Consider the following 17,687-nt stretch of genomic DNA (forward strand, 5'->3'; position numbering starts at 1 on the left):
GGATGTTGTACTGAGATACCTCGATCAAATTAATGTTTATAATCATGAACATTTAGTAGTCATTCATCATCACGTTGTTTGGACCACTTTGATTCAAATCCTGTCATAAAGCTCGGCTGTATCGATGCCTAAGAAAGCGATTCAATTTACTCTCATAGTAGTCTGTTTATCCATCATGTTGCCAAAGATACAATCTCGACGGTTCTCTCAAAGGCCGCTCAGTACCTTCTGGGCTGCCGCCTCACCAGCAATCACGGCACCCTCCATAAACCCCGCCCAATAGCTCGACGCTTCAGTCCCAGCAAAATAAATCCCCCCAACTGGTTTCGTCAGCGCCGGCCCAAACTGAGTCCAGACATTCGGCGGGAACAACCCCGTATGCCCACCTCTCGAAAACTCCTCGTTATCCCATCTCTGCAGTACCCAAGACTGGACCTCCCTCGCCTTGGGACCAAAGTACCTAACAAAGTCTTCTATCACAGCAGCAAAGATCTCTTCTTCAGAGGCATCATCGAGTCTTCGCATCTCGTTAGCTTCTAGAAAACCCATCATGGCTCCGAAGGTTGCGTCGGGTGGGGAACTGTCGAATGTGGATTGGGATACACCTTCGAGACTTGCGACTTCACCGCTGAGGCCTTGATCATGCCAAAATGGAGTTTTGTAGATTGCGATTACTTTTCCGATTGAACCCATTGGGACGCGCTGGCAGAGCTGATCTCGTGAAGCGGGAAGCGGGGGCTGGTAGACGATGCGACCTGCCAGCGTGGGGGGTATGGCGATGATAACCTTGTGTGCTTGGACGCGGAATGAATCGCCCACAACGAGGTATCCATCATCGTTCTGGAGGACCTGTCGAACAGGTGCCTCAAGGCGGATTCTGTCACTGCCAAGGCGTTCAGCTAGCTTGATAGCGATGTTCTGTGGTCCGCCCTCAATCCTCTCTTCGAGAGATCCATTCTTGACATTGGTCAACATCTCCATTCGACCCTTCGTTTCCGCGTCTCCAGTTCTCGCCACGTTGATCACAGCGCTTAACAGTGAGACATCCTCGCCTTCCGCAGACATGACAGCTCTGTTCGTCATGTCAATCACACCTCGCGCAACTCCATCACGCGTAAAGCCATCCAGCCATGAGGACAGTGTGAGACGATCCCATTCCTTTGCTTTAGGGTGCGTCCATGGCTGATGCACATCGATCTCACTCGCCATCTCATTGAACTGAGCTGTGATATCCGCCAGAATCGCAATGTCCTCCTCACATAGCGGCGGCAAGCCCTGCGTCTTGACAGGATCATAGAGGAGAGGGCCCTTACCAGGTATCCACATGAGCATGTTGCCCTCGATGTATGTCGGGAACGTCTTGATGCCCAGCTCACTGGCAAGATCAAGAAGCCGTTTGTGGTTCTTGCAGACGAATTCAGCCCCGGCTTCGACTCTGTGGTTATTTCCGTCTTTCACCTCCAAGTCGTAGACCTTTCCGCCGACTCGATCTCGGGCTTCGAGGACAAGGACTGATGTGCCCGCAGCAACAAGGTCTTTGGCTGCAGCAAGGCCACTGAAGCCGCCGCCGACGATAGCTACGTCGACGGGCTCGTGTGTCCACTGCGTGGTAGGCGAAGAGGCGGGTACTGTCATTTTGTTTAAAGGTAAGAGTTTGAGATGATGCAAGAGTCAGAGAATGAATCTGCGAAGAACTTGGAGCCGGATTGTATGACTATTAGAAGTAGAATAAATGTAGCAGTCATAAATTGCTTGTTCTCTTATCTACAGATGGACCTGGAGGTCTGCCTATGTAGCCATTTGTGTATTGCCAGGACTGCCGGGATTAGCTGATTTCGGGTCATTTACAGTATGATTCCAAGTAATCACACTTGGATGCGTAAAGGTCGAATAGGAAACAAGGACCGAGCCCGCCGTATGATATTATCATGGACTGTCTCATGTATTTCCCCGAGAGTCAAGATAGCTATCTTGTGCTCCACTCCACCAACTCCTCCGTTCAGGCAGTCCACGGCGAGATCCACAATTGGTCAACTAACCCGTTTGGGGAGCCTTCACTAGCTTGTGTAACTGTGAGTTATGATCATCAACGGCCATTAGACTGCTGTAGAACCGGCAATTGCTCTCCCTGGATTTGCTCAAATAAGCCTCGGCAGGAGACCCACTATAAAAAGTGATATTTTGAATACAAAGAGAAACATAGCCTTTAGCTTTGTAACAATATTGTTACAACAGCACAATTCGTGATACTAAATATCCAGCATCATGACTCCACAGACTGAGAATAGCTTCTTGCATGAGATTGAGCAAAAGAGTGAGTCTTCTGAAGTCACCTCGATATTTGACTATCAATAACACCCAGCGTTGTCAACGTTGACCTTGATACCCTCAACACTGAGTTCATACGGTCGCTCCCCATTACTCCAAATGATCAAACATGCAATACTATATGGTTATCTATAGCTCTCCAGGATCCTTCAAACGCGGAAGTAATCAATGCTACGGCCTTTGAGCTTCAAGATCAAGGTTTCCTTGCCATACTCTCGCGACTTGTAAGACAGTTACTCCCAAGCCCTCCATCGGAATCTGACTATCATAGGCCGTTCATCTTTGCAAAAGAAACATCAACCTGATTAAAGGCCGGGTCTTGGTTCAAACTAACCCTTCAGCTGCCTACAGCTACCAAGAGACCTTGGATCATGCTCGCCTGTACGCATCTGAGTTTGAGAAGGCCGGGATCCCAAAGACCAGATACTGTGTCAAGATCATGGCTACAGGTCCTGGACTGAAGGCTGCCAAGATCCTTCGGGATGAGGGCATTTCAACCTTGGGTACAGGCGTGTTCAGCGTGGTCCAGGCTGTGGCTTGTAGCCAAGCGGGTTGTTTGTATATCAGCCCGTATTACAATGGTAAGAGAGGTTACAATATTTCTTGTCATACACCACCTTAGCTGACTAGCCGTTATCGGAGATACGAACTCACATGGATCCATCTCTGTGGCCTGATGTCCAAGACCCAGCGCTAGAGCACCCGTTCTCGCATCGCATCGCACAGATGGTTCAAACGTACAAGACCTTGTTTGCTGCCACAGGCAAAGAACAGCCATTAATCAAGAATGCCGGGTAATAGCATGATCCTCGCACATGTCTAGTCCATTGTAGCTTACCGTATCAGTTTTCGCTCCTACAAAGAGGTTCTCGCCTCGGCCGAACTCGGCTGTCATTCTGCAACCATTTCCCAGGATCTATTGGGGGAGCTCAAGACTTTGGCACCTGGGGAAATTTCACTGCCAGTAACTCCCAGGGTGGCCGCTATGAAAAGCCCTTATTCTGATGATGTACCTATCCCGTCGCCCAGGCTAAGTGAGCTCCTTACTCGGGATCTGCATGAAGAGAAAGAATGTTCGATGAAGGGTCTGACATTGGATTTATTGGCAGATGGAGGAAAGGAATTAGAGCAAGCTCTGGTCAAAGACTCGGAAGCCGCTCGTATGGTTAAGGAGGCTTTGGAAATGTTTATCTACTGCGAGAAGGAGACCAAGAAGCTGATCAAAGGTACAGCGGTAGTTGCAAGCCTATAGGTAGCCGAGACGGCTTCACGAATTCGGAGTGGAAGGTGTAACGCTAAATTCTTTTGACCAAGATGCTGCAAATAGAGCACGATGCTTCAATCGCCACTTGTATGGATGGGTGATGTCCCGCCTAAAATACATTTTTACCATTATGTGGATTTCTATCCTTACGAGAGACTTTCCTCGTCCCTATTGCACACTGCACTATATGGACTTACGATGTGAATCTACCTGAAGAGCTAAAGTCTGTCACGGTACCGTAGTGAAAGCCATAGGACCACCGATTGGCGGGACTCTAGAGAAGTTCAGGGCCTGAGGGTGGCTGCCATCTCTGACCCCGCATCGGCACCCGCGGGCACCTTGCCCATCTGACCTACCTGCCGGCGAGCCGAGTCGTTTGTAAATACCTGTCTGAGATCGATCACTCCAATAGTCGTGCCCAAAACAATTTTAGCCCATGGCCTAGGTAGGAAATTGCCTTTGCGGTGATGAATATGCAAATACAGAAGTAGGAAGTTACATATATAACTGAAGCTAATCACCAGTGTATAACATCTGGGAAGCAGGTCCCTTGCGTAAACCAACCTCTACAGTCTACTCTTGTGTAAAAAACCACGATATCTCAAATGGTAGGTGGCTCAGACTAGAAAACGAAAATGGTATAGAAGGTGTCAGCTAAGTTGGTCCAGGAACCTACAAACCGTCCAATCAATCATATAGCCATTTCTTGTCCCGATATCGAAGGACTTGTTAAATGGTATAAATGCGTTCTCGGCTTCGAGGTTATTGGCGATATACAGCATTGCATCAGAGCAAAAGACCCAGCACCATTCGATACAATCTTTGTCTCATACCCTCCATCACTCCAAGAACTCAAATTCGCCATTCTTACAACTGGCAACGGCGTGTGCATCGAGTGTTTTCAGTTTATCGACCCACCTCCAAAGCCACGAGATAAGGATTTTGAGTTTACAAGGGCTAGTGTTTTTCACATCTGTGTGACGGACAGAAATCCCGAAGTATTGGCGAAGAGAATTGTAGATGAGGGTGGCAAGACATTGGGAGCATGGATGGATTATTCAACATTTGAACTTGGGGGCCATAAGGGCATCTATACCCAGGACCCGTGGGATAATGTAGTTGAGATCATGAGTCTGAGTCTGGAGAGGGTTGCTTCGACTGGCACGGCCTTGATGAATGCTGCAAAGACGCTTACAGCGGGGAAACGATAATCAATGATACTCCGATACTTAGTGATAGGATTATATATCAATTGAGTACTTTTAGCCTGTGAATTTGTTCCCTATCGGGAAAGACGATACTCCATCTCGATAAGCATAACAACCTCGAGAACTCCGCATGAACAGCCCCGGTTGCCCCGCGTTCTCTAACAACAACTTTTAGACAAGTATCGGGGCCATTCATATAAACACGGCGAACTATCAACTCTGCCAACACTCAATACCGAGGTATCGATACGCTCAGCTTGAGAAGCACCAATTCATATCATGAGGAAGAAGTCCAAGACATTCACAGGATGCTGGACATGTCGCGCCCGCAGAGTCAAGTGCGACGAGGCCCAGCCAATCTGCAACTGCTGCACTAAAGCAGGTCGAATCTGCGAGGGCTATGGTGTCCGCCTAACATGGCAAGGCAACCAAAAAGAAACTCCTTTCAGAGTTCTTATCGATTTGGATACGGAGGGCACAGAAATACCGTCAGACGACCTGGATGATATGATCAACAAATGCTGCTATACAGAAGCTAGCCATGAGACCCAGACTTTTGGGCCTTTTTCTGTGTTCCGCATTGGACAGAAGACTGAGTCTGGGGCCTCGGAACCACGGCACTTGGACACAAAGGAAAGCCAAGAAGATCAGAGACTCGTGGGAGAAACAGCAACCGATAACTCATATACGCCCCCCTCCAGTGACTGGTTGATAGGTACAAGTCAGCACTCATTACCAGAGACCAGCAATGATGCAACTTCAGACATCACCATATTCGACACTTTTGCGGATCCGGCTACCAGTTTGAATTATGATTACGTTAATGATAATGATTATCTAGTGCTGGATGAGCTTTTCTCAGCCGAATGGCTTCTCGGTCCAAGTTTTTGCGATCTGGAGTCAACACCATCGTGGGCAGAACTCAGCATCGTTCCGTTCAACGTGGAAAACGATTCCACTTCCGCTTTCGCCCTGTCACTTGAAGGTTATCCATCACCAGATCACTTCCAATTCAATAATACGCCGTTTAGGTCCGTGCATGAAGTGCCATCGCCACACGCCAGTCTCAACCCCATTCCCATGTCTCGACAACAAACCGAGCTGATCCATCACTGGCTAGTCCACATGTGCAGAAACATGGTCCCAATCGACTCTTTAGACAACCCATATCGAGTTATATATCTAAGTCTAGCTTCTGAAGGCGCCAGTGGCACATCCAAGAGTCACGTTGCAGTGCTGCATGGCGTTTGCGCTGCAGCCGCGCATAATCTTAACACCCTACGGCATGACAAAACAGATAGACAGTCGGCGTGGAATACACAGGTAGCACTCCAGAATCTACAAGAGTCCATTTCACAGCCAAAAGGCATGGATTATACCTCTGTTCTGGCCGCTATAGCGATGTGCATTATGCAGGACACTATGACGGGACATCCTGTGAGTTGGAGATCTCATATACAAGCTGCTTTGAGGATAATAGTACAGGGGAAACTCTATCAAGGTCTGGACCCGGGGTCAGACCTACACGTTGTGGTTCTACAGTGTCTATGTCTGATCGTGTTAGGCGATGTTGATACACAGCATGATCTTGGAGATATGGTGTCTCAAATCCCCACCACCGAGGACTATGTCATCAAGCATCACTGCGTCACGAAAGATCTCGTGGGTATCATATCTCAAATCAATGCGCTCTCGAAACAAGATACCACAAGAGATCTCACTCCAGTCGACCAGCTAGAACTTCAGGTCTATTTACAAGTCAGTCCAACAACTCAACACAGTCAATTTTCCAGTGACAAGATAAAGTTCATCAATCAGCACTACGCCTCGGTCTGGCACTACGCTACAATAATACACTTCCAGCGACGGATCCGCCACAAGCCACCAGAGCAATTACAAGACATCGTGTCTGAAGGGTTGGCTCATCTGGAAGCAGCTGAAGATGTTACCACTGATCTTGACGGATGCATCGTTCTATGGCCTTGCATGGTTATCGCCACTGAATGCTATGACGAGGGTCACAAGACGCGCGCACTGAACTGGTTTAAGAAGAAAGACCGCCACGGATTTGCGAATGTTAGTTTGGCAAGCACGATTTGTCGCGAATATTGGGGCTGGTGTGACAGAAATCCTTGTAGTGCTTTGACTGCATCATGGCAAGATTTTGTGGCAAGGACCCAGTATGATGTTGTTCCAGTATGAGATTATCTGATACAGCATCTCTCCATCCATATGGTCTGGATAGTCGATAAACAATTAACAAAGAATGGAACCACAAAGCTTTGGCTTCAAAGATTCACAAGACATATTGCCGAGATAATGATCAAGAGTACATGGATATAGAATGGCCGGGGCTGATCGGCGCATGTCAACCCGCTCGCTCCCATTACACGAGCCATGTCTCGGTCTTACAAGATCCGAAGGGCGCACCAGCTCAACGTGGGTCATACGAGTGCCACCACATTCAAATTACGCTTAACAAACCGAGGAATTGTCCATTTGCCTCCCCATAGACCCTTCTCTTGGTTCCTCACTTGTTACCGAGAGTATCCCATCATGGCCGCCGAACAATTCGACACATCTTGGATGTGGAATCCGGCTTTCATCGAAAAAGCCGCGTCTACTGCCGGTCGCTTCGTACATTTCCGCAAGACATTGTTTGTCAATTCGCAGATACCGACATCGCTTCCGATTCAGATCACGGCCGATACGCGATATAAGCTATACGTCAATAGACAATTGGTCGCATTTGGACCTGTCAAGGGAGATGCGAGTCTCTGGTTCTACGACGAGGTCGACATCAGCCCATATTTACGATTGGGCGAGAATAACATCGCTATTCATGTCCTCCGACTCTTCCACGGGACGTCGTACGGGACTAGCTTTCCACGCCTGGGAACGGGTGGAGTCAAGATCGCGACTACTGTTGACGATGAGGTCTGGGCGCCGCAGATTCGAAGCAGTGAGCTTTGGCAAACGGCCATAGATCACAATGTGACTCTCCGCATAGACGAGGAGGAAGATGACTTTCTTCACGTGTACGAGTTGGTTTCTGCATCGCGCGATATGTCACTGGAGTGGATTCCAGCAATACTGCTCCGTTTTCAGAACTCTACTGGCGTAACAGCGCCGTGGAAACTATCGCCGCGTCTCATCCCGCCTATGAGGGGCCAGAGGTCATACTTCAGCGCCATTCACAATGTTCAGAGCGGCTTGCCTCATGGTGCATGGAGTGCAGGATTGCTGGGTGCTCAGTCCGGAGACAGTAATCTCCTTCTTCCTGCTCTATCAAGCCATCAACTCGACCTTGAGACTCCCTTCCATACTACCGCCTTTATCCGCTTCCGCTTTGTCCGGCCGGAAGTCGGAGGCGCTTGCCTTACGATAACATATTCTGAAAGCTACGAGGATACTCCAGTTCTGGTTCCATACCTTCGCTGCAAAGGGAACAGATGCGATACAAGCAAGTTCCTGATCGGACCCAAGGATATTTATACGTTCCAGGGAAGAGATGGGAACCCACGTCTAGGCTACTACGACGGTGAAGAGACGGAGGAAGTATACATGCCTTTTCATTGGCGCACCTTTCGCTTCATGAGACTCAACATCGAGACTGGATCTTCCGATCTGATCATGCGCGGCATCGATATTGACGTTGTGAACTACCCATTGGACGTACTATCAAGCATAAGCACGAACTCAGACGACGGAACGTTGGGAGCGTTGTACGAGACGAGTATCAGAACATTACGAAACTGCATGCATGATTGCTACGAAGATTGCCCTTTTTACGAACAGCTCCAATACGCCATGGACACACGCAGCTCTTGTCTCTTTACATATCACGTATCTGGCGATGATCGTCTAGCCAGACAGGCAATCGTGCAGCTTCATAGCTCGTTCCAGCCTCGCGTTGGACTTACGGCCAGTAGATCACCATCGACTCAATTACAGATCATTCCCCACTTCTCTCTCTACTGGATCTGCATGCTACATGACCACTTTCTCTACTATGCAGATAGGGCATTTGTCAGACCTCTTTTACCCGTGGTGGACGCTGTGCTGGGTTATTTCCACGAACGCATAGATCATCGCCTCGATCTCGTGAGTCTTGGGAATGAGAAGGACGTTTGGAACTTCCATGATTGGGCAGAGCAGTGGAGGCCGTATGGCATTCCAGCCTCGGTAGAAAAGTCGGGTGTTTCGACATACACAAACAGCTTATACGCGTATACACTCAGACTGGCGGCGAAGCTGCAGGGAGAGTGTGCGGGTCGTCTTTCCCTTGCAGAAGAGTATTCTCATCGGGCTGGGCTGATTGTCGATGCGGTTAAACGACATTGTTTTGATGGGCAATACTTTACAGACAGCATTGCCGCTTGCTCGAACCCTCATACTGACCGCAGCCAGCATAACCAGGTCTGGGCAGTTCTGAGCGGTGCTGTTTGTGGTGATAGCGCTCAGGCATTACTTAAGCGCGCGCTGGGAACCTCTCAGCGGGGTGCACCACTTATCAAGACGTCAATATCCATGTCTTTCTACACACTTCGAGCTATCAGTGCCGCAGGAGGGTCTTTGTACGATGAGCTATTCCACGTTCTATGGCAGCCATGGCGTCACCAATTATCCCTCGGTCTGACAACCTGGGAAGAAGATGATGTTTCGCACCGCTCAGACTGTCATGCTTGGGGCAGCGCGCCTATCTACGAGTTCTTGGCCGAGGTCGCGGGGATACGGCCTGCAAAAGCAGGATGGCAGGAGATAGAGTTTGCGCCACGTCTGGGTCTTTATAGTTCTCTTGGAGCGACCGTTCCGTTTTATAGAAAGGGGAAGTTGGTGCTGGCAAAGGTTGGTTGGAGCTCTTTAGATGGAGAGACGCGAGTCACGTTGGGTATCGAGGGGTTAGACGAGTCAATCTCTGTGCATGTGAAATTGCCAGGGTGGCCGGGAATGGTTGAGAAGAGCTCCAGGAGCATGAGCTTTACTTGGACAAGATCTTAGAAAGTAGAATGTTATCCGAGACGATAGAAAGTTAATATTAGGGTTAGGACTAAGCATCATTCCTGCTCTGGCGCGTTAAACTGCTGGTATGCTGAGGAGGCAAACAACGGCATGCGAAACCAGTTATCCGGATCTTGAGAGATATCAAAACACGCATCGTCGGCGAACACAGGAAGAAGAGTTCCCAATCTCTCAACGTCCATGTAACTGGCGTTATCAAATGTCGAAACAGACTGCCCCGGACTAATCACCCCATGCAGCATAGAATCTGGCCTAAACTGATCCTCAATATGAGATGTCGGGATCCGAAGATCCGCCATGAGCTGAAGAATCGTCCCTTGCCCCTGTTCAGTTCCTGCATCAAGATCAGAAGTCGCGCGACGCAGCATCTTGGCGTAACTAGCGCTGATCTGCCAGAAGCGACCCATGGTACTGAGAAACGTAGTGAAAAGTGAGACTTGTGCTATGCTCCCGGGATTAGTCTCTCCTGTGAAGTACCTTTGGGCTGTTAGGAAGCGAGCGGCTACCCAGACAGACCAGGCAAATGGCCAGCCGAGCTTATCGACTGTTTGGTCGGCTACCTTGGTGACGATCTGGGCCAAGGCTTGTACACTTGTGAGACATCGTTCTAAGCATTGGCGACGGATCTCGAGATGCGAATCGGACTGGAAATTGAAATGACACGGTATGGCGAGATAGCCGTTAAGGTAGATATCCAAGGCGTGGTAATAACCATACAGCATGAAAGTAGCTGGGCGGATAGCGCCTGGTACACGGTCCTTGACGATATTATGGTTATGCCAAAATAACCGAGAAGGCAGTGTCTCCATCCAGGAATTGAGTTCAGCTGCCATGTTATGAAACTCGCTCAGCCAAGTCGACTCCAGCTCTCGGTTATTGCAGAGGGTGCTGTATCCCATGCCTACTCTGTGAATTCTTCGAGATAGATCGAACAGCTCCAGTTGGTAGCTGAACACAGACGCTGGAGTAAGCGATGCATCATCTACCTCTGACAGATTCTCCCTCCAGACTTGCTGTCGCGCAGGTAGAAAGTGATGAACATGGTCGTCGCCCAAGGTCGAATGATGGTTCGTGGTGATGCAGATGATGCAATCCAGAGCGTATATGACCCAGAATAACCGTTGCCGGAAGATACCATCACTTTTGCTCAGCGATTCACTGCTCTCAGCCTCTGTCGAAGTGCGAAAGACAAGCCCGTCAGTGTTCTTAAGCTGCACCGCCAGCTTCGTAGCCACCGCCAATGGACCCCAAACCTGAGGTCCATGCGTCATCCCCGAGAGATCCAAAACCAACACCGTTAAAACCTCTAACGAATTATAAGAAGGCTCCTCCAACACATCAACAAATATGCTGCGCTTAGAATACTTCCAAAACGAATCACTCGACGCCTGATCAAGACGCGAGTCAAACGAATACGGCAGCGTGACCCCAAACAGCGCATAGTACAGCAGCGCAGGCTCATCCATGGAGCCCATGTCGGCACAGACACGCTGGACATCTAGGAAGGGGAACCATGGGTGGATGTGGCGAAAATAAAGAGAGGCGAGGGAAACGACGAGGTCGGTTGGGGGTCTGCGCTCAGTGACTCTGCGGGTGCGCTCAAAGGTAGGTGATGCCTCAGCACCGACGGGCATTGAAGGGATTGGTGGATCATTGGGTGATTTGGTCTCGACTTCGATTGTGTCTTGTGCAGGTGGTTGATCAGTTGATGTGCTTGTTCTCGGCGTACTGCGAATGGCGCGTAGTTCAGACTCTAGCTTCTCTGGAACCAACAGTCAGACGATAGTCACCTTGCCTCACAAACACTACAAGGAAACTAAAGCGACAGAAAGTGATAGAACCTACCGATCTTGTCTTCTAGCATCTGGCGATGTCCAGCTGGAAACCCCGGCTTTCGTCTCCCCCCATACTCACACTCAACCTTTGCCTTCTCACAGCGCTGACACGTCGGTAATCGGCGGTCGCACTTTGCCTTGCGCTGCTTGCACCTCTCACATCTGCATGCTAGTTAGCATTCTCCACATTTCCTATTTCCGGGGAACCTGATTTAAAAGAAAAGATAAACGTACGAGGCCATGGCTGGTTTCGGTCTATGTTTCGCCGTCAAGGTTGCATTTTACGTGCAGAAACTTCGGGGCATGTTGGCCCTTAAATGCCGGCCCAGTCTTCCCACGTGATGGTACAGAACCCCCCTTGAGCCTTTCTGCTAGCGTACCCCAGATTTTCCCCAATGAACCCCGTGGGAATGGGCCGAGGAGGAGGGGGAGGCTGGTTCTCGGTCGAAGTGGTCCCGAGCACAGAGCGTGGCGTGTGAGAAGGACGTATATAGCCATGGGCTGAGCCAGTGTCAAACTCTTATTCTGATCCCAGTCGTCCAGTCTTGGTCTTGACAACATTTTACTGTCTATCTTGCTACGTCTTGTTTGCGCAATGGCTTCAGTAATCACCACCATGGCTCTCCCGCCATCGCCTGTTGATATCAAGCGTTGGTGGAAGTCGCCCAATCTGCGCACCCTCAACTTTCTCATGATGATCCCACTTCTGTCGATCTTTTCCCAGGGGTTCGTTCCAATCCCCCATATCTTACTCATCTAAGCTAATGTAATATCTAGTTTCGATGGAAGCATGATGAACGGTCTGCAGTCCGTCTCCCACTGGCAGACTTATTTCGGTACTCCAACAGGCGCTATGCTCGGCTTCTTCAACGCCGCTTATCCCCTCGGCGGTATCCTGGGCACGTTTCTCATCTCTCCCGCGGCCGATACATTTGGACGACGATGGGGTCTAGCTACTGGCGCTGCACTCTGCTGTATTGGTGCAGCTATCCAGGGCGCTGCCATGAATATCGCCATGTTTATCATCTCACGAGTCATCATCGGTGCAGGTAGCGTTGTCGTCGCTGGCGTTGGTGCTCCTTATATCACTGAGATTGCGCACCCTGCTCAGCGAAGTACAGCTACGGCTCTGTTCCTCACCTTCTACTCTGTTGGATCCATTATTGCTGGCTGGTGCACTTTTGGCACTTTCCGCATCGACAGCACTGCATCTTGGCGTATTCCTTCCGCCCTGCAAGGCCTTCCATCCATCATCCAGCTTCTATTTGTCTGGTTTGTCCCAGAATCGCCCCGATGGCTCGTCAGCAAGGGTCGTAATGATGAGGCTCTTCAGATGCTTGCCAAGTACCACGGCGAGGGCGACTCATCTGACCCTGTCGTTCAGTTCGAGTACAACGAGATTCTTGAGACGCTGAGTGCAGAGGCATCTGAGCATAACAACATAGTTGTCTTCCTCAAGGACTTGGGAAGCACTCCTGGTAACCGCAGACGCATGTTTATCATGGTCTGGGCAGCTATCTGCTCACAGATGTCTGGCAACGCCTTTGTGTCCTACTACCTCTCGCCCATTCTGCACTCTGTTGGACTCAACTCGGATCTTCAGCAGACTCTCATCAACGCTACCAACCAGATGCTCTCTTGGTTCAGTGCCATTTACTTCGCCACGTTACCTGCCAAGGTTGGTCGTCGCAAGCTCTTCCTCTGGTCTCTTGCCGCAATTTGGGTCATCGACATTTGCATCACTGCAGGAAGTGCCGTATTCGCCAAGGATAACACCAACAAAGCCGCCGCGTACACAGTCGTTGCGTTCCTCTACCTCTTCTCTCCCGCCTACAACCTCGGTTTCAATGGCAACCTTGGTCTTTACATCCCCGAGATTCTTCCTTATCGCATGCGAACCAAGGGACTGTCATTCTTCTACTTCGTCCAATTCTGCTTCATGATGCTTTCGACTTTTGTTGTGCCTATCGGTCTCGGAGATATCACCTGGAAGTTCTATATCATCTTCGTTGGATGGGTCATGGTTGAGTTTGTTGGAGTCTACCTTGTCTTCCCGGAGACCAAGGGACCTTCATTGGAGGAGATTGCATGGATCTTCGATGGCCCTAATAGTGGAGTTGATATGCATTCTGCTCGAGTTGAAGGGAAACACTCGACCATTGTTGAGCATACGGATGGCAAGGAATCTGTTTAGGTGTTCTCTATTGCAACTAAGGATGTCTTCTTGATGAGTAGCAGAATGAAGGCGTATATCCACGTCACGAATGTTGACGAGGAATCGGGGGGGCTTTGAGTGGATAATGAAGTGGATGCACCAGATAGTATAGGAAAACAAGAGATTATAATTGACTCCCGCGTTCTGATGTGAGAATTTTGTACTTCAGTGCGGAAAGAATTGACATTTGTTGTGCCAATGTTGAAGGAGAATTCTAATAAACAAGGTTGAAAAAGTCGCCCTCTTTTGGCACTGGCGTCTGAACTAAATACTTGAGGATCTCACTAGTGGATCGACAGGATCCACGTCGTTCCTAAACGATTAACGAGAAAACTCGTTTAAGAGCCTCAAGGAGCTGAAGTGGATAATCATTCACCCTGTACCAATAATGGGAAATACTAGCAAACCATAACTATCAATTCTACAGAGCTGTATCTGTAGATAAAAATTCGATATAGATTGGAGCATAAAAGAGTTAAAGATATATATATTAAACATAAGATTAAAATAAGTCCACTACTTACCCTGTTAATTCCTGGAATCGTTTCACAACTTCGCCAGCATCCAGTGGTGTAGTACCTTGCTCTCCAATAGACAAAGACTCAACCCGTCCAGCTGCCACGGCATCCCTCGCCTTATTCGTCTTCATAGACTGAATGCTCTTATAAATGCCCTGAGCCGGGTACGCAAGCAATCCAAACGTTGCTAAGATGTTGTTAGGTGACGCGTTGCAAAGAGCCCAGAGGAGGTGTCCTAGACTTACCACTGCCAGGTTTTGCAACCATGTTGAGAGACCCCTGCCCAAGGCCTTTGAAAAAGCCCTTGGTTCCCTCTTCCTTAGCCCCTTTCATTGGCTTCGTCACGATATCAGTTAAGCCTTCGTAAAAGCCAATTCCAAAGTTCTAATCCACGTAAGCATCTCATCTCAACTCCAAGGGTAGCGGTACATACCTTTGCTGCAACTGTGCTACCGCTCTTCCAATCTGTTACAGGACCATAATCCGCAACCTTTTCTCCGTACAATCGCGGTGTGTTCCGAAATCCTTCAGCGAACGCCAAGGGGACATCCACCAGCGATCCCTTCACCACAGCGGTCGTCATGCCCTGCAGAGCCTTTCCGCTTGCAACTGCTGTCGCTGTACCTGCTGATCGCCGAGTGCCATCTGGTCGGACGCGCTTTACGTCTTTGAAGGGGTCGATGAATGCGCCTCCTAGCGCTGAGGTGAAATCTGTCACGGTGCCTAGGACCGACGAGGCTCCAGCTGTTACAGGATCCCAGCGTTCGTTTTCGACGAGATATTCCTTCGGTCGAAGTCTGAAAGCATAAGTCAGTGTTATCATCAATACATGCATTGATATTAACTCACGGCTCAAAGTCTGTCAACTTGACTTTCTTGGCGTCCAGCAGAACCTTCAAGGCTGCATTTGACAGCCTAATATGGCCCTTGCTACCTTTCTTCGACCTGGCGACGTACTGCCATTTAGCAGCATTTTGTGGAATGAGCTCACAAGTGAGGGTGGCCACGGGTAGATGCCGATGGAAAGAGTCAACTGCCGTGTTAACGCCGCTCTCCTGTCTCATCTGCGTCGCGATCGTGTTGGCAGCAGCCTGAGCCTCAGGACTAAGGCAGAACTTGATTGCAGAACTGAGCTTCTCTACAGAGATGCTCTTGTAGGCGATGGGTGACGGACCTGCACCGTTGGATGCAACAACACGTCCCCAAAAAGGCTGACTACAAGGATGTTATCACAGCTATCTAGAGAGGTGCATGGGAAGAAACTTACTCGCCGAAGAATGGTACGATGGTAGTTGGCCGACCATTGACGAGACCACAAGCCGTAGTACCTGCACCACCGTGGTGGACTACAGCAGAAACGCGCTTGAACAACCACTCTGTTAAAGATTAGGTAATGGACTGATGGCTTATAGCGGACTGCATACCGTGAGGGCAATCACCCAAGTAGAAAACAGAGTCGGTGCTAGGGTCATTTCCGCCTAGCTTGCTCCAGCCTCTAGATATAATTACTCTGGCTCCTGCAACCCTACAGGACTCTTTGATAATGTTTGTTAGGGCTGTGGGGTCATCGATGACGATACTTCCGAAGCCGATATAGACTGGTGGTGGTCCGCCTGCTAGAAAGTCTGCGAGGTCTGCGGGAGGTGTATAAGATGGTTCGTCTCGCATGAAGAATCCGCAAATATCTAGTGAGGCCAGTTAATCCACAGTACCTATCAATGGGTTTCTTGGGGAAACTTACCAATGCTCTCTCCCCAGTCACTTGGCTTGGGCACCAGAGCCGGTGACCAGCAATAAGTATATGGTACCTTCATGAGTCCAACAATGTCGGGTCCAACAGCGGCGGCTAGTGGGTCTAGATGCAAGTCCTTTACTCTCCATGCGTTGATGACATCTCCAAGTCTGTGACATTTAGCATCACCGCGATAAAAGAAAGTCAGTACAGGACTAACCCTTGCCAAGTCATTAGATCAACAACTCCGTAACTGAGATAGTTTGAAGCCCTGGGATCCATGTTCTTGGACTGAATATTGGCCAGAGGATGAGGAAACGATCTAGTCGCTGTCCAGGGCATTGTGAACATCATGTGAAGCGGAACACCTAATGCCTGAGCGCAGTGGACGTGGGCGAAACTTGGCGGGTTTGCGATAATGGCATCGGCGACGAAGGGACGATTTGACACGGGGTCTGGTTTGACACAAGAGCTCCAAAAGCCTCTCAGCATATCATGGATCATGACGCGCTTTCGGCCGATATCGCCTCCTCGAAGACTTTCCATGGAAGGAATCAATCCGGGATTTTTGACCATGTACTACGCAATTAGTACCTGAACGATTGGAGAAAGGTCAATTGTCTTACGGCCATGAGATCCTCAGGGTCTCCCCCGACGGGATAGAACTCTAAACCGGAGGAACGGACAAAATCTGTAAAGGTGTCATGAGTGGCTAATCGCACGCGATGGCCGTATCGCTGGAGAGCAACGCCGAGGGCGATGAAGGGTTGAACATCGCCTAATGTGATTAGTTCTGAAAGGAAATGAGAAAGTCATGAGAGTCTACCTCGACTGCCGACAACTTGAATGACGACATTAAGGGCTGGACACGGCCCGGGAGAAGCTGCGGCGGAAGAACTGCTGGTTGGCTCAACGTCCTGGGTCTTGTCTGGAGGGAGAAGGCGATTGAGTTCGTCGGGCTGCAGCGATGAGAACTCAATATCGACCTTTCCCTCGTCTTGGCGCGGTCAGCATCATGATAGCCTCAAAAGAACATAAGCGGGCGGGGGTTGTACCATTGATGCGCGACGTGCTAGCTAGGATTGACCCTGAGGAATGTAGCTCGTACGGAGGCGGTGCGTCCCAAGGAACGTCCAAGACATTGTCAGTATCTTGGGCTTCCTTGTCCTTGGACGGAGATTGAGATCTTGATTTCGACATGGTTTGATTGGATTTGGCATAGGAACTCGGTAGATTGAGGTGAAAAGGACGGTAGGTAATATATGATGAGCGGGGGGCCAACGGCAGAGCGCCCTAGAGGCTACTGTAGGCTATTTTAGGTGGACAGCTTGGCAGGGTGGTCAAAGCTAAAACACCGAGATCAGGTACGACACGCAACTCAAGACAGCTTGGGGGCTGAGTAAACCTCGCTCTCGGTTAGGGCAGCGACTTTGGTAACGAATCATAAGAGGCTGTGGGGAAAAGAGCGAGAAATTCGTAACGCCTCTGCTGATCCTGTCCTAGCGAGGGATGTGGCTTAGACCAGACTTGGAGACTTTGGGGTTTAGTGCTGATCTTAAGATCAA

At 49.6% G+C, this 17,687-nt stretch overlaps 7 protein-coding genes across 7 annotated transcripts; 4 read left to right on the top strand and 3 right to left on the bottom strand.

Moving 5' to 3' along the window:
- Positions 1 to 207: 207 nt before the first annotated feature.
- On the bottom strand, positions 208 to 1,635 carry J7337_012988 (uncharacterized protein; the record flags this gene model as incomplete). Its single annotated transcript, XM_044830484.1, has 1 exon — positions 208 to 1,635. The coding sequence occupies one exon, from the start codon at positions 1,633 to 1,635 to the stop codon at positions 208 to 210; it is 1,428 nt and encodes a 475-aa protein (XP_044675400.1).
- A 630-nt stretch (positions 1,636 to 2,265) lies between these two features.
- Positions 2,266 to 3,580, top strand: J7337_012989 (uncharacterized protein; the record flags this gene model as incomplete). Its single annotated transcript, XM_044830485.1, has 4 exons — positions 2,266 to 2,314; positions 2,464 to 2,552; positions 2,600 to 2,909; positions 3,162 to 3,580. The coding sequence occupies 4 exons, from the start codon at positions 2,266 to 2,268 to the stop codon at positions 3,578 to 3,580; spliced, it is 867 nt and encodes a 288-aa protein (XP_044675401.1).
- Positions 3,581 to 5,079: 1,499 nt separating this feature from the next.
- Positions 5,080 to 6,986, top strand: J7337_012990 (uncharacterized protein; the record flags this gene model as incomplete). Its single annotated transcript, XM_044830486.1, has 2 exons — positions 5,080 to 6,876; positions 6,939 to 6,986. 2 exons carry the CDS (start codon positions 5,080 to 5,082, stop codon positions 6,984 to 6,986), a joined length of 1,845 nt encoding a protein of 614 aa, XP_044675402.1.
- Positions 6,987 to 7,356: 370 nt separating this feature from the next.
- Positions 7,357 to 9,801, top strand: J7337_012991 (uncharacterized protein; the record flags this gene model as incomplete). Its single annotated transcript, XM_044830487.1, has 1 exon — positions 7,357 to 9,801. One exon carries the CDS (start codon positions 7,357 to 7,359, stop codon positions 9,799 to 9,801), a length of 2,445 nt encoding a protein of 814 aa, XP_044675403.1.
- A 56-nt stretch (positions 9,802 to 9,857) lies between these two features.
- On the bottom strand, positions 9,858 to 11,899 carry J7337_012992 (uncharacterized protein; the record flags this gene model as incomplete). The annotated part of the gene is made up of 3 exons (XM_044830488.1): positions 9,858 to 11,584; positions 11,668 to 11,819; positions 11,892 to 11,899. The coding sequence occupies 3 exons, from the start codon at positions 11,897 to 11,899 to the stop codon at positions 9,858 to 9,860; spliced, it is 1,887 nt and encodes a 628-aa protein (XP_044675404.1).
- Positions 11,900 to 12,273: 374 nt separating this feature from the next.
- J7337_012993 (uncharacterized protein) lies at positions 12,274 to 13,851 on the top strand (the record flags this gene model as incomplete). The annotated part of the gene is made up of 2 exons (XM_044830489.1): positions 12,274 to 12,383; positions 12,435 to 13,851. The coding sequence occupies 2 exons, from the start codon at positions 12,274 to 12,276 to the stop codon at positions 13,849 to 13,851; spliced, it is 1,527 nt and encodes a 508-aa protein (XP_044675405.1).
- Positions 13,852 to 14,392: 541 nt separating this feature from the next.
- J7337_012994 (uncharacterized protein) lies at positions 14,393 to 17,322 on the bottom strand (the record flags this gene model as incomplete). The annotated part of the gene is made up of 11 exons (XM_044830490.1): positions 14,393 to 14,577; positions 14,636 to 14,774; positions 14,824 to 15,187; positions 15,240 to 15,605; positions 15,658 to 15,766; positions 15,815 to 16,075; positions 16,132 to 16,292; positions 16,343 to 16,701; positions 16,749 to 16,900; positions 16,949 to 17,119; positions 17,178 to 17,322. 11 exons carry the CDS (start codon positions 17,320 to 17,322, stop codon positions 14,393 to 14,395), a joined length of 2,412 nt encoding a protein of 803 aa, XP_044675406.1.
- Positions 17,323 to 17,687: the final 365 nt, after the last annotated feature.

Source organism: Fusarium musae, chromosome 10, assembly GCF_019915245.1.
Source record: "Fusarium musae strain F31 chromosome 10, whole genome shotgun sequence".
In the NCBI taxonomy this organism is placed as follows: domain Eukaryota; kingdom Fungi; phylum Ascomycota; class Sordariomycetes; order Hypocreales; family Nectriaceae; genus Fusarium; species Fusarium musae.